Consider the following 26,149-nt stretch of genomic DNA (forward strand, 5'->3'; position numbering starts at 1 on the left):
CCTGATGTATTTAGGCACGAGTGAGACACCGTAGCTCCGCCTTTCCATCGTGCACATGATAACCTGAAGTCTGGTGATATTAGGGTTCAGGAAAGTAGCCGCTTGAGTTTTGAATTCTGTAAACGAGACTGCTATGAGTTCATTAAAAGGAAAGATCATTACTGTTGTCGGGAGGTGAGAGATAACTCGTCAGTTACTGTCAGTCTTTCAATTTGAGCAGACAGGATTATCTAACAGATTGGTCTTTGAACTCTACTATGATGGTGTTTATGAATAGATGTATTTCTCCATATCAGAATAGTGCATGTGAAAAATTGTGCTCATTTGACATATTTTGGGTAGATTTGCTTTATTCAAATAAGAATTTTAGTGTTATTATTCTGACTATTTTACAGGGTTTTTATGCATGGTCATCAAAGTCATTAAATCTGTCATGCACTAAAGTTCATTGCAACATTGAAGTTCCTGTTGAAATAGCATCAGACACGTTCCTCATTTTGGTATATAGATAATCCATTGATTTTCACTAACCTTGATCTATATTTTTATGTGGCTTATTTACTTTGTTCTCATTTTTATTTATGTGGCATCATAAAGTGGACTGATTGGCCGTTCCTGGGCCATGGTGTTCCTGAGTGGAGGATACAAGGTCAAGATCTATGACAACAAACCAGGACAAGCATCAGGGGCCATCACAGAGATCAGGTCAGTGGAAAACAGGAAAGAAAATTTAACAAAGTCAAAATGACCTGGGGCCTGTACCATGATGGTAGTTGAACAAACTCAGGGTTATAGGATTAGTTTCAAGTTGACAAAACCAAACCACTCCAATCTGGCTTTGTTAGTACCATGATGCTGATCATCAACTTTCTCTGTCAGCTCAGGCTTTGATCCTGAGTTTGTGGAGCGTGTGCACATGAATGCGTGACAAACAGCCAATCACATGCCTTGCAACAGAAAGAAACTGTGATTTACTTCTCGCGATAGAGTCAACGTGATTCAAAACTCTTTTGCTGAAGAAAATGAAGAATTTAAACGCATTTACACTAAAGAAGAAACTTGTCCATGAAAAAGGACAAATAAAAGAAATTATCTTGCTCTATCAGAGCAAGTGAAAATTGTCAAGTGTTTATATAGTTGATTATATATAGCAATAGAGACTCAAACATGTAAGGTTATGTAGTCATTTTTAAAGAGTTATCTGTTGATTCTACATTCTGTGTATATTAATATTTATTTAAAATAAATGCTTAATAATAACTGTTAAACTAAAATTGCTTGTGTGAAATTGATTAATAATATAGATCATATAATAATTATTTAAATCATATATAAATCATAAAATAATTCTATAAATCATTAAAGCAAGACAATTTCATTGTTAAATATTTGTTTTTACTATATAGTGACCTTTAATTTGGAGGAAGAGAAACTGGGGGAGGTCTTTATTGCGTTGGATGTGTCAGTGTCACTTTGCTCAAATCTGATTGGTCCAATTTCGGTTTGAGATCTCTTACCCAGAACATAACCTGCCCCAGAGCAGGTTATCTGTGGAGCATAAGTTACTATGGTGATGAACACCGCTAAAAGCCAAGTCACTTTCATGGTACCTAAAACCCAGGATTGGCACAAACTAATCTGAAACTTAACTGGCTAGCCAGCTAATCCGGCTTCATGGTACAGGCCCCTGTTGACCCTCACCCAAATTCTCTCCCATTACTGCTCAACTTTTTTCAGAGCAGGTTTATGACCCATTTTGAGGGTACAAGCTATGAAAACCAATGCTCAGGGGAGCTAATAAATGGCAAATGTACATAATGTGTAAAAAAAAATAAAATAATAATAATTAAAGTATGCACAAATTAATGTTTTGGTACTGTCTGTCCATATCTGTTTGTTGTTTTAACACACCCTCTTCCTTGATTCACCTCTTCTGTCACCAGAGGGAGTTGTAGAGCTTTCTGCCTCCTAGATATGATCTAGATACCCTGACTTTAATGCAGTAAAAATGACGGATTAGGGCACACAAATTATCTTCTGTAATCCATGCTGAGTCGCTTCAGTTATTAGGAGTAAATACAAGAGTTTTTTTGAAAGGCATAATTTACAATACACAACAAAACTTTATCTGCAACGGATACAGTTATTTTATCAACCATAAACCATGGCTAAATCACTGTATTTGGACATGATAGGTATTTTTTGGCAGTTTTTGAACACATTTTGTTTTGTGTGTGAGCAGGAAACAGCTTGAGGAGCTTCAACAAGCCCAAATGCTAAGAGGAAATCTCAGCGCTGCAGAGCAGTTGAGTCTACTCAGCAGTCATGATGACTTGCAGCAGGCCCTAGAGGGAGCTTTCTTTGTCCAGGTATAGTTTTCCACTCAAGCATACTGTAGATGACTTCCTGTTCAGCCAAAAATGACACGGGGAAACAATGTATAAAACAAAAGTATTTCATGTGTAAAGAAGAAAGTTATCACATGATAAATACCAAATCAATCATTTCGCATTTAATTGTTTAGTCACTGTGCAAAGCATGTGAAACCAGACAAAGCGCATTTGTGGTTTTACTTCTGAAACCGCTAGAGCATTCCATGATGGCTCTGTCACTTGAGTTAATGTGATTAACTATTGAAAATGCACCCAGGTTTAATTATTAAAATATATTGAACACTTAGGAGCCAAGCCTCTGTTTGCTATAGGAAAATGCTTTCTTTTTTTTAATTAAAGACGGGTGAGCTAATGTGTCTGATCATGCATTTTTGTCTTTGTACTACATTCATTGACAGCAATGGTTTCTGTTTGTCTCTGTTATGATGACATCAGCGTTTAATAACACTATATAGTCCTGGGGCCTGTACCATGATGGTAGTTGAACAAACTCGGGGTTATAGGATTAGTTTCAAGTTGACAAAACCAAACCACTCCAATCCGGCTTTGTTGGTACCATGATGCTGATCATCAACTTTCTCTGTCAGCTCAGGCTTTGATCCTGAGTTTGTGGAGCGCGTGCACATGAATGCGTGACATCAGTGGTGAACAGCCAATCACATGCCTTGCAACAGAAAGAAACTGTGATTTACTTCTCGCGATAGAGTCAACGCAATTCAAAACTCTTTTGCTGAAGAAAATGAAGAATTTAAACGCATTTACACTAAAGAAGAAACTTTTCCATGAAAAAGGACAAATAAAAGAAATTATCTTGCTCTATCAGAGCAAGTGAAAATTGTCAAGTGTTTATATAGTTGATTATATATAGCAATAGAGACTCAAACATGTAAGGTTATGTAGTCATTTTTAAAGAGTTATCTGTTGATTCTACAGCTTACATATGATCTGTATATATTAATATTTATTTAAAATAAATGCTTAATAATTGTTAAACTAAAATTGCTTGTGTGAAATGGATTAATAATAATATAGATCATATAATAATTATATAAATCATATAGAAATCATAAAATAATTCTATAAATCATTAAAGCAAGACAATTTCATTGTTATATATTTGTTTTTACTATATAGTGACCTTTAATTTGGAGGAAGAGAAACTTGGGGAGGTCTTTATTGCATTGGATGTGTCAGTGTTACTTTGCTCACATCTGATTGGTCCAATTTCGGTTTGAGATCTCTAACCCAGAACATAACCTGGACCGGAGCAGGTTATCTGTGGAGCATAAGTTACTATGGTGATGAACACCGCTAAATGCCAAGTCACTTTCATGGTACCTAAAACCCAGGACTGGCACAAACTAATCTGAAACTTAACTGGCTAGCCAGCTAATCCGGCTTCATGGTACAGGCCCCTGGTATATGCTGATACTGCTGTATTTGCACATTCTTGTATTGGTGATATTCATATTATTTTAAGTTATTTTTAAAGTTTAGGTTATTTTTTAGGTTATTATTATTTTCAAGTTATATTACTTTTTTATTTTAGCAGTTTGGTTTGGATGCTTGTTTTTTTTTTTCCATTATTGTCCTCTAAAGTCGTCTTATTCTTAATGTCAAAATGAAAATTCAAACACAATTGATTGTTTCTGCTCTTGTATTTCCTCTGTTTCTCTCTGTGCTCTTATTGTGAAATAGTTGCTACAACTTCAGTGTGGTACATTTCATAACATCACGTTTGCTATATTGTTGCACACCAACTGCTCTTATCCTCTGTGTTTACTGTGAAAAGGAGTGTGTATTTGAGGACCTGGAAGCAAAGCAGACCGTCTTCCATGAGGTGGAGAATCTAGTCACAGAAAGCGTGATTCTCAGCAGCTCCACTTCTTGCCTGATGCCAAGCAACGTGTTCTCTCGTGTCCAGAACCGAACCCGATGTATCATATCTCATCCGGTTAGTTTTGATTACAGATACATTGAAAATGAGTCAAATCTAACTGTTAGGCTTTATTATGAAATTGTAAGAAATTATCATGTAAGAAAAATAGAAATAATGAAAATGTTTATTAAAAAAACAAAAACAAACTCAGATTCCCTGGTTTACAGTCCACATTCCTTATGTGTATACTTCAGTCCAGATTTTGTTTGTTCCAGCGCAACATTCCAGCTTTAGTTTGAATCCCCAACATCTCCCATTCAAAACAAAACACATCTAGACAAAAATGTCTTCGTGCTAATCTTGCTAATGGCTACAGCATAAATCCTCCTAAAGATTCAATTCATTTTGAATGTTCCTACAATGAAAAGGAACATTTGAAAATGAAAACATTGAAAGTATTATTTACATGGACATGGTTTTTTTGTCAGCCCTGATAGACATGGGGTTTTTTTTCGCAGTCTGTAGTGAAGAATGGAGTAAAGTATTTTAGACCCAAAGGCGCATTACTGCATTTTGATTCCTTGCATGCTCAATGGAAATTCCACTCTGATCTCATGAGCAGAAAGGTCTTGCTGGTTTTGTTGTCCTTCAAAGCGGTGTGAGGCAAATAGTTCACCTTCACCTGCATTTAGTGAATGTTTAATCCTAAATGCCAAGCATTTGTGGTCAGGCATTTTAGTCAGAGAGACCTTCATAGTAGGCTCTTATCTCTAGCTCTGGTAAACACATTGGTATAGTGTCTTGTCTGTGTCCAGGGGCAGTTAAACTGGTGTAATTTCCTTCTTGTTTTTAACCTCTCAGGTAAACCCGCCCTACTATGTGCGTCTAGTGGAACTGGTGCCACACCCTGAAACACTGCCTGCTGTAATAGATGTTGCTTACTCACTGATGACGGATGTCGGACAGGCACCTGTGCGCCTCAAGAAGGAGATCGATGGTTTCGCATTGAACCGTGTTCAGTATGCCATCATAGCCGAGTCCTGGAGGCTGGTTCAGGTTGGTTGAGCCATGGAACAAAGTCACATATGAGTTATGGCTATTCTGTATAATGGTTTGGCAAAATTCATAACATGTTATCTTCTGTTGTTGTTCTAATGCCAGTCATGACCTGAACCCTCAAATCTTCTATGTCCTATATAATAAATGCAAAATATAAAATGTATATTAGACACACACAAACAAACACCTATTTATTTATTTGTTTGTTTGTTTGTAAATCTCTCATTTAATTTAGCAAATTTTCATTTTTCATATAGTTATTGCTGCCATTTTTTAAAAGCAAATGACACTTAAGGCCTGCGTTATGGTGATCTTACCACAGTTAAAGCGTTAGTTCACCCGAAAATGAAAATTCTGTCATTAATTACTCACCCTCATGTCGTTCCACACCCGTAAGACCTTCGTTCATCTTCAGAACACAAATTAAGATGAAATCCGTTGGCTCATTGTGGCCTGCATTGCCAGCAATATAATTAAACACTTTCAGATGCCCAAAAAGCTACTAAAAGACATATTTAAAACAGTTCATGTGACTACAGTGGTTCAACATTAATGTTATGACACAACGAGAATAGTTTTTGTGCGCCAAAAAAACAAAATAACAACTTTATTCAAAAATATCTAGTGATGGGCGCTTCATGAAGCTTTGAAGCTTTACGAATCTTTTATTTCGAATCAGTGGTTCGGAGCGTGTATCAAACTGCCAAAGTTACACCCCCCAGTGGTGAACCATTGAAATTTCAAAACGCTTATGACGTAGCGAAGCCTCGTTTGCTGAAATCACGTGACTTTGGCAGTTTGATACATGCTCCGAACCACTGATTAGAAACAAAAGATTCGTAAAGCTTTGAAGCTTCATCACTAGATATTGTTGAATAAAGTCGTTATTTTGTTTTTTTGCCACACAAAAAGGTAAAGATCGATTACCCATTGTAAAATCATTGTAACACACAGTTTCTCATGGTTTATTGCTCCAATAAGGTGTTCACGTTACAGGATGAGTGTTGTTAGTTTGGTTGTTCATGTGTGGGGGAAAATATATTGCTGTCAAATCTCATTACTCATCTCTGAACAGTCCAAAATGACATGCAACTAACCCTAAACCAAACCAAACCCTTAACCTAACCCTGTAGTAAGTACATGTAGTTACTTAATATTACTCAGAACTTAAATGTATAATTACAGTGTAACAAAGACACCTTAAAATTAAGTGTAACCTACTATTGTATTTATTAAAACAGAGCATTGCAACATTCACATGCTTATCACATGCTGTTTACAAATGATCAATTGAGAGAAGGGTAAAAACATCTTGTTTCCTTGTTTTTCTTTTAGAACAGCCAGCTTATCTTTCCTCACACTGGTGGTTTTGTCCTGCTTGTACAGTACACCTGTATTACAGTGTATCAAATGAACATGGGGTAGAGTGAGGTGATCCACTTTAAAAACCGAGCCCTTTTCAGCTCTGCCCACAAGCAAAAACAAAAAGCAGAGTCAAGAAAGCACTTCAACAAACAATGGACATCTTACTTTTTTTTTTTTGGAGCGACTAGTCATTATTCAGTCAAGTAATTGACGTTTAAAGATAAAAGCACAAAATTGTTTGTTCTGTCCAGGGTGTATTATGGAGGCATAATCACAAACTGAAGATGATTCATGGTGACACTGAATGATTTTCAATACTCGGGTGTGTTGGTGTGTCTGAATTATGTGGAGAACATATCATGTAAAAGAGGTGTGGTGAAATTGTATTTTAATATGCATGATGGCAAATTTTTAAAGGTCAGTTAAAGAGACGCAGTTAACTCTTTTGAGAACCATTAATCCTAACCATAGTTGTAGCCAATAGTAGCTACGTAATAATGTTAGTATTACCCATTGTTAAAATCATGGTTTTATTGTCATATGACATTGTGTCTTTGTTGGTTCCTGGAAAGCTTTAGATGGGTCAGAGTAAAGTCCACTTCTCTTCAGCATCCACAACAGCAGTTAATGCTCTGACAGATATTCAAAAAATAGTCTGCAAACTTGTGCATGATGTGGACACTCAAACACCACACCAATATGTGCTTGTGCAAATGTATTAAAAAAAAAAAAAAAACATTGTTTAGAAGGCAGTGAACGACTGCATACTTCTGTCCATGCAGTGCTTATGAAAACTGAGAGTATGGCCCTGTCTGGTCTTTGATAAAGACCCTTATTCTACATTAGTGACGCTGATTAACCAAAATATTTTATGCACAACACAATTATCTCTTATAATTATCACTTAGGGAGTAATTGTAAGGATTCATCATCATTGTCATAGTTTTTTTAATATCATAAATTACTCACCCACATGTTGTTTCAAACGTGCATGATTTTCTTTTTTCTGTCTTCTAAATGAGATATTTCAAAGAATGTTCATATTGCACTTTTCATACAATAACAGTAAGCAGAAGAAAGTCAAATGAGCAAAAAAATTTTGTTTTTGAGTCAACTGTCCATTTAGATTTAACATCTAAATGACAAGATCTGGATTTTTGATTTAAGTTTTGAGATGAAAATGTCCATTATTCTTTAAAAATCTGTTCTTCAATCCCAGAGGAATGCTCTCAATGTTTATATGAAGCCAAAACAGAGGTTCCTTGCTGAAGAAAAAGTGTCTTGTGTTGTTCTTACCTGAAAACATGCTGTGACTTAATCAAAGTGACCGACATTTGATAGGTTAAAAATTTAACCACTTGTACTGATGTTGGTTAGTGTCAAATTTGCTATTCATTTAAGCTCGTCACAAATGCACATATATGTCAAATATAGAATGCTATCCATTCTGCTTTTGTTTCACAATTTATAATGGCAGCACTGAAAATTGATTGCTATGCTAATGGTATGCTTACTTGGCCTTTTTGACTGGCATGACAGCTTTATTGCTTTCAAAGATTTATAACCACTGAATGGAGGCAGTACTGAAGGAAAAGCTTGTAAGGCTAAAGACAAAATGTCACATTTGTTGTAAATGTCATTTGTATTCTGTATATACCCATTGATCTTATTCATCATGCCCATATTTAGGAATATAAATATATGTGTGTATATATATATAATATACACATATATATATATATATATATAATATACACATATATATATATATATATATATTATATATACAGTTGCATGTTTTGTGTCAACTTATAAAAGACAAATACTTCTGCTCCTCTCTTGTAGGCAAATGCTCTTAAGAATTTCAAAAGAATCTGTTAAAAGGTTTGACCAAGGGCCGACCAAGTTTTTAAAAAAGGCATGTTGATGAACCAGTTAAACCAGCATGCATACTGGTTTATGCATACTGTTTTTCCCCCCCCAAACAACTAGCCATTACATCAGAATTTAAAGGCCAGTTCACACTGCAGTGACAGACGGCACTTTGTCGGGTTTTGTTGGATCAGTGTGTTACCCCAGTCGGTGTCTGTTGGCGTCTGTCGGAGCGTGTTTTCGCTGATTGAACATGTTGAATCGGTGCTTGTCAGGTCGTGCAATGTCTAAGAAGTGACATACTGTAATCTGGTGATCCGCGTAGGTCGCGGTCTGTCGGTGTCTGTCGGTGCAGTGTGAATTGGCCTTAAAACTGTACTAGCTGAAAAACAGTTTGATCTGATGTTCATAACAGCACTAAGCTTTCCACAAGCCTCTTTTTAAAGTGATGTTCTTTTAGGCTTATAAACTTATGTTTTCATGATCTTGCCTCTTAGATTTTGTGTGTGTGTGTGTGTGTGCACACAGAGGTGAGTTTTTGTTTTTTATGATGAGGATCATTTAAAGTTTGGATGGTGCACTACACAAGATTTGCAGCTCAAATCCACTCATGCTTCCTCTCAAAGTTCAGGCGGGCCTTTGAGAGAGAGCCAGCTCTGGAAAGTAGAGCAGCTGGGAAAGCTAATGGCTGCCCCTGGTGATTACCGTATACAGGAAAGGCCTCTTTTCACGGTTTCCCCAGCCAGTCCGCCGCCTGGCGACACCGAGATAACGGCCTCGTTGTTGCGCGCAGGAAATGAACAAAGACCACCCTGTCCCCCTCCTAAACTCATCCCCCCACTGCCCGTTCTGTATCCAAGCTTTGATTTCAGCACAGTCAGGCAACAGGTATCTGTGGCCACAGGTAATCTGAGTGCAAAGTGGGCCCAAAGCCTGGCACAACTATGCTTACCTCCCCTTGCCATACCATCCCATTGTTCAGAGGACACTGAGTTAAATGATAAGAGAAACCCAATACAGTGGGAGCAGCTTTAGTACTCTTCAGATGGGACAAAAAGGGGGGCAACCTCCGTTTTCCTCTCAATCAGGTGAACCTAACCTTGTTGGCTGGACAACTAGTAAGCAGGAAGCTGTAATTTTAGGATTAGAACATCAGTAAACCACTTTTAGAAACATTGTCTTTCATCCAAGTGTATAATGCAGAGCAAGTTGCCAAATGAACTTCTCTTTCTTCTCATCCAGGACGGAGTGATCTCAGTGAAGGACATTGATCTGGTGATGTCTGAGGGTCTGGGCATGCGCTACGCTTTTATAGGTCCCATTGAAACCATGCATCTCAACGCACCAGAAGGCAAGCTACCTATTAACCCATGGAATCTTTTTTTTAAATGGCATAATAAAACTTTTGTAATTAACCACTGAGAAGTTTTTGTTTTCATCATGCATGGAAAAAAACATTGCTGTGGTGCTTGGGGCAGCGGAAAAGCAGTCTGTGAAAAAGCTGTTGCTGTTATCAATGATCAACCTCACATGACTGTGTGTGAGCGAGAGATTTGGTGAAAATAACTGAAACAAGCTCAAAAGTGTGTAAATCTGAATGTGTTTTGAAGAGATCTCATGTTCACGGTGAAAATCAGACGGCAGTGTGAAATCTGTAGGATGACCCTGCTCCCCCCATGAAACGTGCTTTGCCATGTGACACCAGTACTAGCATTTGATGATGACAGATGAATTATTATCCTCAGCCCGGCCTGCTTGTACTGTGAGTGAGGTGCTACGGTACTCTCACTGTGGTGATAAAGCCCCCTGTATTCACAGAGTTTCGCCCTTGTTTCTTCACTGTAATGGCACAGGTTCTTGGAATCTGTAAGGGAAGAACTATGGCTGAACTTTCATTGGTGCACGTCTTATCTGCTGAGAGCCCTTCTAAAAGCACTCGTGCCCTTCAGATGAGGAGCTACTCAATTCATGCTTGAAAACTCTGCTCGAAAACATCTATGTGCTGAGTCATTTTGGACTCAATTCCACATTGAATATGCACACTTTACCTTTTGTGTCAAAGTTATTCAGAATGACAAGGCAATCTTTGATTACACTAAATACGAATTTTGTAGCTTGGTTAAAAAAAGTTATTTTAAATAATAATACAATAATATTAAATAATATATTTAAATGATCTAAACAGTTTGTGTAATATGTTGTTTTTAGAATCGGATAATATTAGATTAAATATTATTTAATGGTCTACTACTGTATTATAGAAATGCCTCTTTATTTAATCCTTAACATGTGTTTTGTCTGTCCAGGTATGGAAGACTATCTCCAGCGCTATAGTGAGGGCATGAAGAGGGTTCTTAATGCTTTTGGGCCTGTACCAGACTTTTCTGGAGAGCCAGCAGCTAGAATCATAAAAGTATGCAATATCAATAATATTTTATGAATGGAAAAACTCTAAGTCAGTTGTTTTAGAAATCTCAAAACAGACAGATGTTCTAAATGACCACAAATATTAAAAAAAAAAAATAATAATAATAATTTTTGTAATCGTTATAATCTAAAATAAAGATTTTATCACTGCTTTAGGAGATCTGTGAGCTGATCCCTGGTGAGCAGGAGCATCTCACAGCCAGAAGAGAGAGAAGAGATCAGCTACTGATGGGACTAGCTAAGCTAAAGAAATGAGGCTAGTCCATAAGATACTACTTAAATGGAAAAGGTCATAGATCATCTGAGCCATTGTTGTCCTTGGTTGAATATTTCCCTTCTGGGCAACTGAATATGTCTGATTATAAATGAAAATGACTGGAACAAAAGCTAAATTCAGAAATGGCTTATGTGTTCATTTAATTATGAATTGAATTTTAACAGTATTTTAAAAGTGTTATATTTGTGACATACTTGTTATACAGCAAAGCACTTTCTTGCTCATGGTGTAAAATTCACAATTAAAGGGAAAATGAAAGCAGTCTCTAGTTGGCAAGTCCTTTTCCTGATCCATGCACACCAGTGAGTGTTTGACTCAGCTTGAAAAAAAAAAAAATATGTAGCCTATCCTTTTGGCAAATGCGTTCAATTAAAAATAGTGGCGTTTTCACTTGTGACTTCTTTTATGAGACAATTATGAATAAGGATGTGGACACTTACTTTAAAATGTCTGATTGTCTTTGGATTACATAACATGGCAAACCAAATGTCAGATACAAATAAATAATGCTGGAGCATTTCTCAGAACTAACAATGACTTTTAACCAACTGGTGTCAAAGTGTATGACCTCGATTCACACCGGTTCAGCAGAGTAAACACAGATGTAGTTCATAACATTTAAGTATGAAAATTTTCCACATTATAATATAATTATGATTTTGAATAATATTTATTATTATCTTTTGAAGATAACTCTAACTTATATTTGTGAAATGTTTTGCTTAAAATGCGTTTGTATATTTCTTCAATTTACTATTTGGTTTAATATTTTGTATTTTGTTATTAATGCAAACACATTTTTAGGAATGTCCAATACTTTTTGAAACCAATATATGTAAAACTTAGCTCAAACTATCCTGAATGCGTCTGTTCTCTCTTAAATTATTTATTAGCCTACTAAAAAGTAAAAGAGCACGAGTTTACATTTTTACCGTCAAAGAAACTGTTGTTACATTAGTTTTATTATTTAGCCTGCACATGACCTGAAAATGTATAAACCTTTACCCAGTGAAAGTTAAGATATGTTTTACATTTCTAAACAAGCTGGAGAACATGATATCACATCTGCACGCTAGCGATGGGACTAATCAGCTGAGTTGTACAAGAGCGCGAGGCATTCGTGGGGAGTTATAGTTTTGTCATTTGCGACCTCAAGAACCATCCAATGCGGTGGCTCCGCCCGTTTTCAGGTGAACTAAATATGCGCTCGCTGTCCTCAGACAATCACTTCATCTCAGTCTCGAGACTACGAAGGAACTCCGCAAGTGAATTTACTAATTTTTATTCACCTGGGCGGATATATATCATGGATTTGGTCGGAATCATCTTGTAGACTAACAGGTACATTTTTGTGAAACTGACAGAAACCTCACTGATATTTTAGGTGATCATTTTATTTGATAATTTTGACGCATTAAGCTCGACCAATTATAACCAAAGTTACCAAATATGAAAGAAAAACTTTTATTTTGAACGGAATTTATCATGTGTTAGGCTAATTAATTGTTTTATTAATGTTATGTTAATAAAAGTATTTGCAATTCAATATGTTGAGTCTTTTTGAAGACATGGAATTATAGTTAATAGGCCTACATTTACAAAAGAAAAAGTGGAATAAATGGTTTAGCCTACAAATTATTAAAAAAAAAAAGTGTGTCCTAGATTTTCAGTGTATTTTGTTTGTCTGTGTATTTTTTCATCCAAAATGTAATTTTGAAGTTACCAGAAAAGTTGTCAATAAAATTGTGTAAACAATATGTAAAGTTCATACACCTCCAAATATATAAAAAAGTTTTTTGTCTTTATTTTAAAGCTATTAAAAACAATTCCAGTTTGTGCGCCTATTGTGCGTCTAATTCAACAAATGGTTAAAGGATTTAAAGTTTGCCTTTTTATAGTTGCTATATCAAATTCCTCTCTTTCTTTTCAATTAGGAGCTGAGAGCAACAGTAATCAGGACTTAGGATGAGTTGGGGAGCGCTTTATGCCCAGCTGGGAGGGGTGAATAAACACTCCACCAGCTTGGGAAAGATCTGGCTGTCTGTCCTGTTCATCTTCCGAATTAGCATCCTTGTAATAGCTGCCGAGACGGTCTGGGGAGATGAGCAGTCCGACTTCGTCTGTAACACACAACAGCCCGGCTGCAAAAACGTCTGCTACGACCACTTCTTTCCAGTCTCACATATTCGTTTCTGGTGCCTGCAGCTCATCTTTGTGTCTACACCGGCTTTGCTGGTGGCTATGCATGTGGCGTACCGCAAACGCAACGTAAAGAAAGGCCTTATGGCCAACCGTGGTGGCAGTGCCAAAGGGGACGACCTGGAGAGCCTGAAGAAGAGGCGTCTTCCCATTACTGGGCCGCTGTGGTGGACCTACACCTCCAGCCTGTTCTTTCGGCTCCTTTTCGAGGCCGGATTCATGTATGCACTGTATTATGTCTATGATGGGTTTCAGATGGCACGTCTTGTGAAGTGTGAGCAGTGGCCCTGTCCCAATAAAGTTGACTGCTTTATCTCACGACCAACAGAGAAGACAGTCTTCACCATTTTCATGGTGGGATCTTCTGCCATCTGCATTGTGCTCAATGTGGCTGAACTGGGCTACTTGATTGTCAAGGCATTGCTGAGGTGCTCAGCCAGATCCAAGGGGAGGCGCGCCTTTGTACACCAAGATAAAATATCCACAGAAAAGGCACTCTTACAGAACGAAAAGAACACAATGTTGCTGTCATCCGCTTCAGACTCTTCGACCAATAAGACTGCCTAAGATTATACCTACATCCAGTGACTCAATTCTACCATCATGGATGATAGTAGGCTCATAGACGACAGTGTTTTAATAGATTTTGTAGCTCGTTTTTGACAAGTTGCCCTGAGAGCAGGTTTATTCCAAAGCTGGCATTCCTCCCCCAAGCCAAAAGATGATTAGGGAGTATGGCACTGCATTGACTAAAAATTTGGGGGTTGTTGAATTTTATTTTCCACATTGCTCAGTAGCCTCAGTACTCTCTAATGGCATTAGAAAAGCCCAAGAGCGACTCCTAGTGGTCAGAAAAGGACAGAACGAAAAGAACAGAAGGCTGCTGTCATCCGCTTCGGACTCCTCGATCAAAAAGAATGTTTAAGACTATCCCAACATCCAGTGATTCAATTCTACCGTCATGGATGATGATAATAGGCTCGTAGATAACAGTGTTTTAACAGTATGTGATTTTTAGCTCGTTTTTGACAACCTGCGAGAACAGAACAAAATGGAGATCAGAGACCTTTGCACAAAATTGAATGTCCTGTTTCTGAGGGATCATTTACTGTTGTGTATTGTACATAAATGCTTCTCTTTATTTGGACTTTTACATGATTGAGTTTTGCTTTGTTTACTTGTTTTTATTTTTTGGCTCCTGTTACCCATCAACAGTTTTAGACTAGCAGTATAATTTAGAGAGTGTTTGTGTTTGTATGTTTTTATTTGTGCTTGTTTTGGTAAATGATTTGAATGTCTTCAACGACGGCACGTCTGTTTAGTTTTAAGCCGTTTCACAATATCCTTGCATTGACTCCTACCAGGGATTTCATATCAGCTTTACAGCAGTGCCTTATTGAGAACAAATAGGCTGTAGTCGCGTGAGAATGTTTAGTGGCGCGCCGCGTGCTCTTACGACATCTTGTCGGTCAATCTACCTGTTGACAGGTGAACAGACAAGATCTCGTACGTGGTTTCTCGCTTCGTCAGCTGTCCGTTATCTTCCGTTTAATTTTCCTCCTCTCTGAGTGGGTCTACAAGTCAGCGGTGAACAGTTTTGTTTTTAATTCTGTGATGTAACCGCTGAAATAATTGTTACCAAAGTGTCCACATGTGTTGATGGAATCTTAGCTGACCATTTTTGATTGTCAACTGGTTGTCAAATAAGTATGTTTCTTTCTCATTTTGGCTAACAACTTAACTTTTATATGAATCTTAATAAAAAAAACTTTTTAAATGTTTGATGTGTTTGTCAGTAGCCTATTGTGATTCCCACTGGTGGGTTCTCCCAGGAAAACCAATGGAGGGCGGTGCATTTCCATTCTATTTTAGGCAAAGGCCTGCTGCATGACTGGATACTTTACCATGCAATATAAAAATTCCAGAATTTATGACTAATTTTTAACTTTTTGCCATTTTACTGCCATGAACCAGCTTTTAGTGATTGCTTTCATTAATAATATAAAAGCCTAATTAAATTTCTGTTATCAATTTCCACACTGACCTTGTAGCCTATAGCCTATTACATCTTCAGTGGAGAATAAATCAATCACACAAGCAAGAGGGCAGTTGTACTGAGCGTTTGATTTTAACATCACCACAGGTGATTCTATTACTTATTAGCTTTTTTAAGTAATTGTACATTTTTGATTATGATTAATTAGGGTAACATGGGGTCATGGGGTAATATGCCCCCTGGGGCAAGATGACCCTCCTATCCCCAACCTTAATTTTTTTCTCCTGACCATAGATGGCACAAAATCGTATCTCAGCACTTTTGATGAATAGCTACCCTATTTTTAATTTTGTCATTTCATCTGAATATCAACATTTGCGAGATTTAGTCAGTCAAAACAGTTTTGAGGTTAACTGATCTAATTTTGTGTCTCTGGAAAATAGTGATTATGAATATATATATATATACCCCAGGTAGAGGGCCATCTTAGGGGGTAGGGGCTTCTTACCCCTCTTTTAATATCTGACATGCCATATGCTATAACAACTGAATAAGCAAATGTTTCTATTTATTTCCTATAATAACACATTAGCTGATGCATCATCATCCTGCACATGCTACACTTATATCTAAATATGTTACAGTCTAAAAGTAAATCCACATTGCTCTTAAAGGGGCATCTTTCCCATGTTACCCTATACTTTACTCCGCCGACGAAAATAGTTCCACAGAAACCAAAGCAGAATCAACGCACGGCCTGTATTTAACGCGGAGTGATACAAAAAGTAAAACGTCCCATTATTGTTCCATTATTTATATTATTTCATAGCATATAATAATAATATTTTTTTATAATTATCATCATCATTATTATATTTAGATTAATCGTTTTTATTATCATTATTTTATGACATGTGGTATAAAGTAAAATAAAGCATCTGTCTTCATCGTATAGACCTGTGTAAAATTTTGTGTGTTCGAGTATAGTTAAGTTGGGGCGATGAGTTTACCCCAGTTGACAGGGGCGTGGCGTGCGCGCTGACTGGACGATGACTTTCTGAACGCAGCACTCTTGCATGACCACTCAAAGTGACAGTAGTGATGGCTGGGAACTGGAGACAGCTGCGCTTGGTGAGACCCCGTCTCCACACTCGGTTTGCCATGAAAAACTAGATGTTCTACGAGAGTTTGGCCTCGGGTCTATGTGTGAAGAACTTTTGTGAATGAATAAGTTGGCCGGCCACTTTCAAAAGAGTTTGGTAAGCTGGCAGTGCTGCCAGGATTTGGGAACGGGGGGAGCGGGGAGGGCTCCTGCTGCCTTTGGGAGGTCTGTATGCTTTCAGCGCACTCAAACTGTGGCACCAGTGGCCGCTGGATATTGATTTCTTTAGATAAGTTTGCCTACTTCAGTCAAGGTATGCTTTAAGTTAGGTGTACGGAATCTTTTACCATTTTACATCCCATATTAATTAATGAGACTTTTCGCTAGCTGGTAGGCCATCAACTTTGACTCCAGTGTGGATGGTTTCTGCCTACTAACAGCTAACTTCATTTAGACACATTTCAAACATCTGTTGTTTGAGATGACCGGGATGAGCGCATAATCAGTGCAAAGAACAGAAAATCTGCCTCTCTCTGACCTGAATGTACAGTGAGAACAGTGGATAATAATTACTATCATCCGTTAATTATATAAACAGCAGTAGTTTGTAATTAAATGCTTAGCTGATAGATCAAAGACGATAAATATTAGTGATAATTATAAACTAACCACTTTAATAACTGTAATGATAGCTACCTTAGGAACCAAAAGATTTTTAGAGTATTTTATAAAAATAGCCATATCAGACCATCAATTACTGGACTGGCTAAAATTATTATCTATGGAACTAGTATAAAGATTTTAAAAAGATTTTTAAATAATCTTAATAAATGAAATTGCTATATAAAAAATACTATATTTTTAACAAATAAAAATTCTATTTGCAGTTATATAAAGTTTTTTTTTTATATAGATATATATATATATATACATACACATTTAAAATAATTAAAGTTTAATGTAAAATAAATTAATAAACAAATGTTTTATTATTATTATATTATTATGTAACTTGCACCTTCTCTTTCAGGGTCATAGACTTGATATAGAACCTTAGTCGATGGATTTGCCGCCCTCAATACAACATCATTTTAGTAAGTAAAATGATTGTTTTTCTGCCTGTTGTATGTCTTTTGCTATTTTGGGGGTCTTTGATTACAAGTGGCAATACTATCTCACCCTGGTTCTGTTAAATCTTACTGTTTATTTGTGCTTATTATGATAAAAATGAATCTGTGTTGATCAACATCCTTAGGTTATATCATGACACTCATTTCTGGATTTATCCATTTCCAAATCACTTACAGCACCGACAGGGTGAATTCATGAATTGTACAGTTTTAGCTGGCAATTAATTATACTCATGTATACAAGTGTACATGATTATAGATTCACATCTATAAAGTGGCCTGGTATTGGCAGTGCCATGTCTCCATATTTGACTATATTTTCCCCTTTGATGTCCTGAAATTGGCTCTATCAGGGCCCTTCACACATCACTGTCCAGTCAACGCTTTCAACTGTTTTTGAACATTATAATGTCGATCTCAGCACATGCCTGCTGGGCAGTGAAGCGAACAGGTGAGAGAGAAAGAGACTGTGTTTGATTGTGGTGAAAAAGTGTGTGTACGAGTGTGTGTGTGTCAGTGGCTGGAGAGAAAGCGAGCCATAGAGAGTTTGCTTACACTGTGCATGCCAGGTTCACAGCAGCCGGTTAGAGAATTAAATAGTGAGGGGTCACGACATCCATAAGTTAATGTCAAACGTTTTTGGCAATGTGATATTTTTACTGTGATCATTGACAAGGCTGATTTGCTCGATTTTCCTAAACGTCATTTGATAAATTAGTGCGAGGTATTGGCAAGTGCTTCATCGGGGCTTACAGTTTGGATCTTATGCAGAAACGTGAAATGCTGTGTGAGTTCATGAGAGCTGAGCGTGTTTTTTTATAGGTTAATGTACCTTTAGCTGTGCCTGTTTGAACTTACTTTCACGGCACAGTCCTAGACAGACCGAGAAGATACAAACCATCTCATGTACAGTGTAACATGTTATTTTGTTAACTAGTTCTGATGAATCCTCTCTGTTCCCCTCTTAACCCTTTTGCTCACCTGACTCCACTCTCTCTCTCTCTCTCTCTCTCTCTCACTCTTGGCTGCAGACTGTACTTTCTCTCTAGGCTAGAAATCGTGAAGCATGGGTGACTGGAGCTTTCTTGGGCGGCTCTTGGAGAATGCACAGGAACACTCGACTGTGATCGGCAAAGTCTGGCTGACGGTACTCTTCATTTTTAGGATTCTAGTGTTGGGAGCGGCGGCCGAGGAGGTCTGGGGCGATGAGCAGTCAGACTTTACCTGCAACACGCAGCAGCCCGGTTGCGAGAACGTCTGCTATGACGAGGCCTTCCCCATCTCCCACATCCGCTTCTGGGTGCTCCAAATCATCTTCGTGTCCACGCCGACGCTCATCTACCTGGGCCATGTCCTGCACATTGTTCGTATGGAGGAGAAGCGGAAAGAGCGCGAGGAGGAGCTGCGAAAGGCCAGCCGGCTCCAGGAGGAGAAAGAACTCCTGTATAGAAACGGAGGGGGAGGGGAGGCTGGTGGACGGGGTGGGGGCGGCGGCGGCGGCAAAAAGGAGAAACCGCCAATCAGAGACGAGCACGGCAAAATCCGCATTAGAGGTGCCTTGTTGCGCACCTATGTGTTCAACATCATTTTCAAGACCCTGTTTGAAGTGGGGTTCATTTTAGGTCAGTATTTCCTCTATGGTTTCCAGTTGCGGCCCCTGTATAAGTGTGCACGGTGGCCCTGCCCCAATACGGTGGACTGCTTCATTTCCCGGCCCACGGAAAAGACCATCTTCATCATATTTATGCTTGTGGTGGCTTGCGTGTCCCTTTTGCTGAATTTGTTAGAAATCTATCACCTCGGATGGAAGAAGGTCAAACAGGGCATGACCAACGAGTTCGCCCCCGAGCGTGAGTCGCTGCCCGACGCGAACGAAGCGGAGCCCGAGTCTCCCAGAACTGCGCCTCCTACCCTCAGCTACCCGCCAGACTACACGGAGGTGGCCGTGGTGGGTGGCGGCGTGTTCCTCCAGCCCGTGTCGGCACCCTCCACGGCTGAGTTCAAGATGGACCCTCTGCGCGAGGAGCTCGAGGAGTCCTCACCTTTTTACATCAGCAACAACAACCACAGGCTGGCTGCCGAGCAGAACTGGGCCAACCTGGCCACCGAGCAGCAGACTCGAGAGATGAACGCCGCCTCCCCCTCCCCTTCCTCCTCCTCGTCTCGCTCTTCCAATAATGGGCGGCAAGCCAAAGACGCCGCTCAGCTCGCTGACACCCCCACCTCCGCCGGCGGCGGTTTGAGCGCTGGGCCGGAGGAGGGGCACGTCACCACCACGGTGGAGATGCACGAGCCGCCTGTCATTTTCACTGACGCTCGACGACTGAGCAGGGCTAGTAAAGCCAGCAGCGTGAGAGCGAGGCCCAATGATCTGGCGGTGTAGTGGCTCGCCACTCCAAAGCGCAGGTTTTTGTGGACAAAAACACAAAGAAATACACCAAAAACAAGAGGAAGTGAGAGGCAGATTGCTGGAATGGAAAAGTTCATTCCATTCATAAAGCGAGCGATGTAAAATCGCAAAGAGCTCATTCATCTCTTATGGGATTATGAAAGATGGCTGCTGAATGCTGGTTAGTGTAATGCAGTAGTTGAATGGAGCAGCCCACCTGATGCACGTTATGTTATACCACAATCTGGAGTGATTCACTGAAAAATGTCACCTAAATTAGTCTGACAAGGCCTTAAAGTAAAAGAATGCCATTTGATGAGTTCAATTTATTAAGTATATTGTATCAGATGCTACCTTCGCGTGCTATCGAAAATTTGATAATTCCCACTTCTGAAGTCGTGATTACGAGCTCATTCGAAATTGGAGGGTGTTCATATGCAATTTTTACCTAGGAAACTCATATTTACGATAATTCCAAGAGCATATGAAGGCGGCATAAGTCTCATGATATAACAAAGGCACCAAACATAAAATGTTTGCAGTGCAATAATACAGGTTACAAACAACAAAGCTACATTTTAAATACAACATAAATACCGTATATGGTTCAATTGAGTAGACAATGACACGACTCTCATGTATTATCATGTACTATATTTTTATTTTATTTTATTTTTAAGCCTGGAATAGAACAGGCAAGAAAATTAGAAAAAATCAGCAGTAATTGAAAAAAGTAGTTAAAGTTGTCAAATTCATAAACTCCTTTTTTTTTTTTTTTTTTTTAAAGTTCTCTTTGTTGTTCCAGCATCTGTCTCTACATTTCCTCAGAGAAATCAAAGTGTTGGGGAAGAAAAAAAGAAGTAAAAAGCACATTGCCTGATGAAAGTGGCAAACCTTAATGCATAACAGAGAAAAGGTCATCCATACATGAAAAAATGAACATACACTGAGGCAAGTGACATATTTAGATAACTGTTGTACTACTGAATGGTGCAGTTTTAATTCATATAGCTTGTGTATTCTCTGGACCACATTTCTTTTTTTCGATCCCATGATCTGAAGTTCACATCCTGCTCCTCTGTTGGATTTGAGAGTTTTGATATATGACCATCTTGCCATCAGGAATACACTTTTGAAGTAGTTAATCTGAGGAGGGGAGTACTAACTCTCATTACATGTGACATTTGAAATCCTTATTGGTTTTTATTTCGAAAAGTTTGAGCATTTTTATTTCTAAAAATGTAAGCAATTGGTTGAGAATGAGTATAAAAAATGTCATCAAAAGCATTGCTTTTCTGTAGTCAGTTCGTGGTTGCCAAAAAGTAGTTACTTCAAAATGGACATAAAAAGATGCTGCAAGTGTCTAATGCTAATATGAAGTTTATCCCCATTTTTTTTTTTTTATTGTTGGTCCAGTTTCAGGTTACTGTGAGGCCCTCATTTTCACTGACTACTACTGCTGTTGTATAGAACATGCCTTCGGTACACATACTGTAACAACATGACAGCACAACATGATTTTTTTTTTTTTCTTCAGACCCGATGTACAATGCTTTTATTATCAGGTATATACTTCGGCAGTCTATTTAAAGAGACAGACAGCCCTGAAATAGAAACGGTACATTGCTTCATCACACAGATACTGTGCAGGTTTGTGCTTAGGACAGTATTACTTTTGCTTTTATCAGATCACAGTATTTACAGATGTATGTTATTTATTTTCTGCTGTTTTAATGTATCCAAAAATGAAAGTGTGTTATTTTGTCATTTTTTGGTTCTTAAAGTTTACATTTTAGTAAATAGTTGAAGATTTGCACATTTAGGCAAAAGACACTGTTCAATAATTCTTACATTGATAGAAAGGAGGAAATATTTTTGATCCTTAAAGGAAAATGTCTTAATGGTAAAAGTTGTTGTGTTGATGGCAGTATTATTCCACTTAAATAACATCAAATGTAACTTATAAAACAGCACTTGTAGAGTATAAGAAATATACACGTTTCCCATGTTTTATTTTAGGACTGTTGTGGTGGCCTGAAAGGACCGCAGGAAATTTGAACATTGTGGATTATAGCATTTCATCGATTCTGAATTTGAATTGGCCAGCCAGCCAGCTCTTTCCTATCTCGATCCGTTTGTAGTGTACTTAGTTGCAGCCCATTATTCTCAGATAACACTCATTTCTTGAACTTCTTGAACTGATTTTCTCAAGCAGAGCTGATTATTCTGACCAATCAGGGAAATGAACCACCTACATATGCTCAGAACAGCAGCCTGTTTCGATGCTGTCTTAAGAGAAGTGCCTTGTGTATTCAATTTTATAAGAACAAGTTGATGTAAATGTTCATTTACCTCAAATGTTTACAAAGCTGTTACTAAATAAACTTTTTGTACCATAAATGTAGGCTACTCTGACCTTTTTATTTGTAAACGGCAGGCGTCAAAAGTCTCGTTTAATGTTATTGATGTTGTTGAGTGCTCTCAAGTGCAGGCCAGCTCACTAAAAAGGCTCCGTCACTGGCTATTAAAAAGATCAAGGCAGAACTTTCACAGAACTATGGGATCTTTGTAAAGGTTAGCATGCAATTAAATTCATTTTGTCATTTTTAACCAACCCTGAATTTAATTAGACAGTTTAAAAGTTAATGTCTCAAATCCTCATCAAGGCATTTATGCAATTTTATGCAATCCAGGCCAAAATCATCAAGAACAACACCATACTGAGAAACTAATCTGCAGGAAGCTTGAGCATGTCTCAACCGAAAACTTGCACTCGTTGACCTCTGACCTTTATGCTTATCAGTCCTCCACTTCAGATTCCTAGAGGGGAAGTGAGAATGAGACTGAATGATGAGGGACACTAAAATGACACATCGTCCCCACGATCCACACAGTCTGTGAGGGAACAGCAAGACCACACAGGCCATATTTGTTTATCACTCAGAGTGTTTCTAGAAGTCCCCACATGTAATTTGGATGTTGCAAAATAAATGTTTACTTAAACAGACCCTTCGCAAAGACCCGCAGGGGGCTAAGGGGATTATTGTTACATCCGACAAATCATAACTCTCTCACGATACACATCATGTTCTCACGCAGTGAAAAATACATTGCGGAGCCAAGAGGAAGCTGACATTGACAATGTGCTGACAGACAAGACAGAGCAGGTTACTTTTAGTATGAAACAAAGTCTCAGCTTTCAAATGTGGGCATTTTTGTAAGAAATTCAAACAATACTGTTTTGTGGCTCTTTAATATGTTGTGACAGATCACTGTAGCACCTCAGTTCAAGCGGCACGTGAAACAACCATCTCTTCCGACTAGTTAACTAACATGAAATAAACATGAATGAACATCAGAAGGTATGTTGTTTCAACTGCGGAAAGACGTCAATAAACACCATTTTTCAAGCTCAAATCCACCAAAATCAAATGGACAAAATGTCGGATTCTGCATTATAATTGGTCAGTTTGCCTGTCAATCAAACTTCTGGCAAAGGGTGAATTGTATTTGTGTTCCCATTTGATCCTGTCACCCTAATTGAGATCTTTATTCTGTTTGTGTCAGATAAATGCTGCTCTGTTTTGTTAGCAAGCCATTTATAATCTCAATAAAACTTTGCTTTAATGTATTTAACTGTTTGTTAGAGGCAATACCTGGAGAGATCTGTTAGCATTCCCATTCTTCTCACTGGCAGATGTTTGGAGCCTACACACATCCAACCTGGATGCTGCCATTTTTATAATTTTTTAGTATGAGTAGTATTTGGCTGGTCATATGACTTCAAAAACTCAATGAAGCGACCCCTTTTAAAGAATTCCCAAAACCACACATAAATAACAATAACGTGCAGAAAATCCTAATCCTAATTGAGACATTAAAATAATATTCCCTGTTTCGCATTTTACTTTAGTTGGAATTGAAATAACTAAGCTCTATAGCTTTGACAGGCTGCTGGCATTTCAAAGCATCAAAGGAATGGTCCCCTGTTTCAAAAGATCTGTACACAAATCAGTTAAAAAGAGCTTGTGTACATTGCAAAACAAAAACATTTAGAGATATAAAAACCAAGTAATAATAAAAGCATAACCATAAGCAGTTTGTTCAATAACAGGGGTTATGAGAAGAGCTCTTTCAATGGGACAGTTAATAACAATTTGATAATGAAAGTTCAAAACTGAAAGTTGCTGTTTTTAAAGACTTTTATACTCATTTGGGAACTCACATGTGTCCAAAAAGTGCACATAGTAAAAGGTATGTCATTGCAGTCAGGAGCATTGTTGACAATAGTGATAGCATGCACTTTCAACAATTGCTGAAAGAGAATTAATTCAACCAAAGTCAATAGCCAAGTTACCAACTAATTGGAACACTAATCACCATAATGGCGACTTCAAACTTTAACAACCTTTGTACATGTACCAAAGAAATTAAGCCAAACTGGTTTGTAATAAGGGAATATGGTAATGCTGTTCAGTGTTGCCAATTGCTTTCAGTTGAAAGTAGCTAAAACTGTTCGCTAAATATCGCTAGATGACGTCATACTGGTGAGTCCACTGATCTGTATTAATATAAATATAGATCAGTGGGCGAGTCACGGAAACTAGATAAGGTTTATCCAAGAAGTTTCTAGATTTGTCACTAGGCTTTTGAAAAAAATCTCAAAAGGGGCAGGGAAGTCGCTACTGGCAGCACTGATGCTGTTTTTGGTGTTATTTAATTATCCTCTGATGAGATATTGATTTTATTTGCAGTTGATTTCATCTAAGGCTGTGTGGCTGTAAGCCAGATGTAGTTGTTATGTTTTTGCTCATCTCTTCTTTTTTGTGTTCCTGTTGTTCCTCTTATCTTCAGTGATTCTGCTTGTTAACCACAGGTGTCATCACTAATGCTCAATCATCACTTGGAGAGTGAATCTACTTTATTTCACTACATGCAATATTTATTCACTACTGCACCATTGTTTCAGTGTTACTTTTACTCTCTATAGATTGGGACCATTTTGTCCCCTTGGAATTATAATGTTCTATCTGACTTATTCTGTGACAACTTATTTACATGATATGATGTTTTTGGTAATGTTGAGTACATTTAGGGACTTTTTATTTAGAAAACAAAAAGGTTATACCTACAAAGTCCAATGGAATGCAAAAACTTTGAAGCTCAGTATCTCAGAACTGCTCAGAATGCAGATAGAACCTTATAATTCCAAGGGGATGATATGAAAATTGAGTCAGATTTTTCAGCATGTAGTCAAAATTTACAGTAAGTGACATTAATTTATAACTATAAATATCAAATTAAATATTAAAAAAAATATCACTCTGTCAGCCATAAATCAGCACTGGAAAAAATTTAAAGCATGAAATGGAAGTTGTAATAGTCTTTTCTTCCCTATTGCAATGTATATCCAAGTGAAACTTGATTTTGTTCATTAGGAATTGATTGGATGGTTGTGGTTTGCTATTGCTGTGATGTCATGTGAGTGACAGGTTGTCCCGCCCTCGTGCCAGTAAACACGTCATCAGTGAAGAGAAGAGATGTCGCTGCAGGAGGGAGGGGAAGTTATTTTCATTAAAGATTATGAGGGCACATGAATTAAAAAAAATAAAATAATTTATAATAAATACTGCAATATTCCATAAAAAAAAAAAAAATTCAATTTTGATTTAATGGTGACTTTAAACATAGTCATGGGAGGCTATAGTGAAAGCCTGAGAGATGTTGAGGGGAGGCAGATCTCAACACTACCAGCTTAAAAATTTCAGATCTGACATAGGAGTTCAAGTTCAGAGAACTTTAATTCTCACCGCACTGGTCCGTTTGAACTGACACTTATTGCATTTAGTCAGCACATGCTGTGTGTTGTGGGAACAGCCTCACACACGTACCCACACACACACACAGCAGTTGAAGCTCAAATGGCTGTTTCATGTGTCTAGATATCTATGAGAGGACAAGTGTGCTGGGTTATTTTAGGGCCAAGGGATTAGAGAGACAATGCAAATTTAAAACGAACAAACCTCCTGTTAAGGTTACAATACAGCACAGAATACAACAC

General features: G+C 37.9%; 3 protein-coding genes across 7 annotated transcripts; all 3 read left to right on the forward strand.

The window, feature by feature from the left end:
• The first annotated feature begins 12 nt into the window (after positions 1-12).
• On the forward strand, positions 13-11,533 carry cryl1 (crystallin, lambda 1). 2 transcript variants are annotated; one of them, XM_051905628.1, is made up of 8 exons: positions 13-174; positions 598-705; positions 2,243-2,369; positions 4,186-4,347; positions 5,134-5,328; positions 9,811-9,919; positions 10,875-10,981; positions 11,152-11,533. In XM_051905628.1, the coding sequence occupies exons 1-8, from the start codon at positions 134-136 to the stop codon at positions 11,248-11,250; spliced, it is 948 nt and encodes a 315-aa protein (XP_051761588.1). In that variant the 5' UTR covers positions 13-133; the 3' UTR covers positions 11,251-11,533. The 2 variants fall into 2 exon arrangements, with proteins under 2 accessions (XP_051761588.1, XP_051761589.1); XM_051905629.1 differs by lacking the exon at positions 13-174 and adding an exon at positions 418-500.
• Positions 11,534-11,684: 151 nt separating this feature from the next.
• gjb8 (gap junction protein beta 8) lies at positions 11,685-15,252 on the forward strand. Its single transcript, XM_051905630.1, has 2 exons — positions 11,685-12,613; positions 13,207-15,252. The coding sequence occupies exon 2, from the start codon at positions 13,238-13,240 to the stop codon at positions 14,036-14,038; it is 801 nt and encodes a 266-aa protein (XP_051761590.1). The 5' UTR covers positions 11,685-12,613; positions 13,207-13,237; the 3' UTR covers positions 14,039-15,252.
• A 1,276-nt stretch (positions 15,253-16,528) lies between these two features.
• Positions 16,529-22,488, forward strand: gja3 (gap junction protein, alpha 3). 4 transcript variants are annotated; one of them, XM_051906803.1, is made up of 3 exons: positions 16,529-16,598; positions 17,600-17,663; positions 18,731-22,488. In XM_051906803.1, exon 3 carries the CDS (start codon positions 18,766-18,768, stop codon positions 20,080-20,082), a length of 1,317 nt encoding a protein of 438 aa, XP_051762763.1. In that variant the 5' UTR covers positions 16,529-16,598; positions 17,600-17,663; positions 18,731-18,765; the 3' UTR covers positions 20,083-22,488. The 4 variants fall into 4 exon arrangements, with proteins under 4 accessions (XP_051762763.1, XP_051762762.1, XP_051762764.1 ...); XM_051906802.1 differs by having other exon boundaries at positions 16,540-16,882; XM_051906801.1 differs by having other exon boundaries at positions 16,541-16,726.
• The last annotated feature ends 3,661 nt before the right edge of the window (positions 22,489-26,149 follow it).

Source organism: Ctenopharyngodon idella, chromosome 9 (assembly GCF_019924925.1).
Source record: "Ctenopharyngodon idella isolate HZGC_01 chromosome 9, HZGC01, whole genome shotgun sequence".
Taxonomy (NCBI): Eukaryota; Metazoa; Chordata; class Actinopteri; order Cypriniformes; family Xenocyprididae; genus Ctenopharyngodon; species Ctenopharyngodon idella.

Bases quoted from the DNA above. Each gene is read 5' to 3' on its own strand.
- cryl1 (XM_051905628.1), top strand. From the start codon at position 134: ATGAGTTCATTAAAAGGAAAGATCATTACTGTTGTCGGGAG. The intron at 706-2,242 runs GTCAGTGGAAAA...GTGTGTGAGCAG, and splicing joins GGGGCCATCACAGAGATCAG to GAAACAGCTTGAGGAGCTTC. The intron at 2,370-4,185 runs GTATAGTTTTCC...TACTGTGAAAAG, and splicing joins AGGGAGCTTTCTTTGTCCAG to GAGTGTGTATTTGAGGACCT.
- gjb8 (XM_051905630.1), top strand. From the start codon at position 13,238: ATGAGTTGGGGAGCGCTTTATGCCCAGCTGGGAGGGGTGAATAAACAC.
- gja3 (XM_051906803.1), top strand. From the start codon at position 18,766: ATGGGTGACTGGAGCTTTCTTGGGCGGCTCTTGGAGAATGCACAGGAA.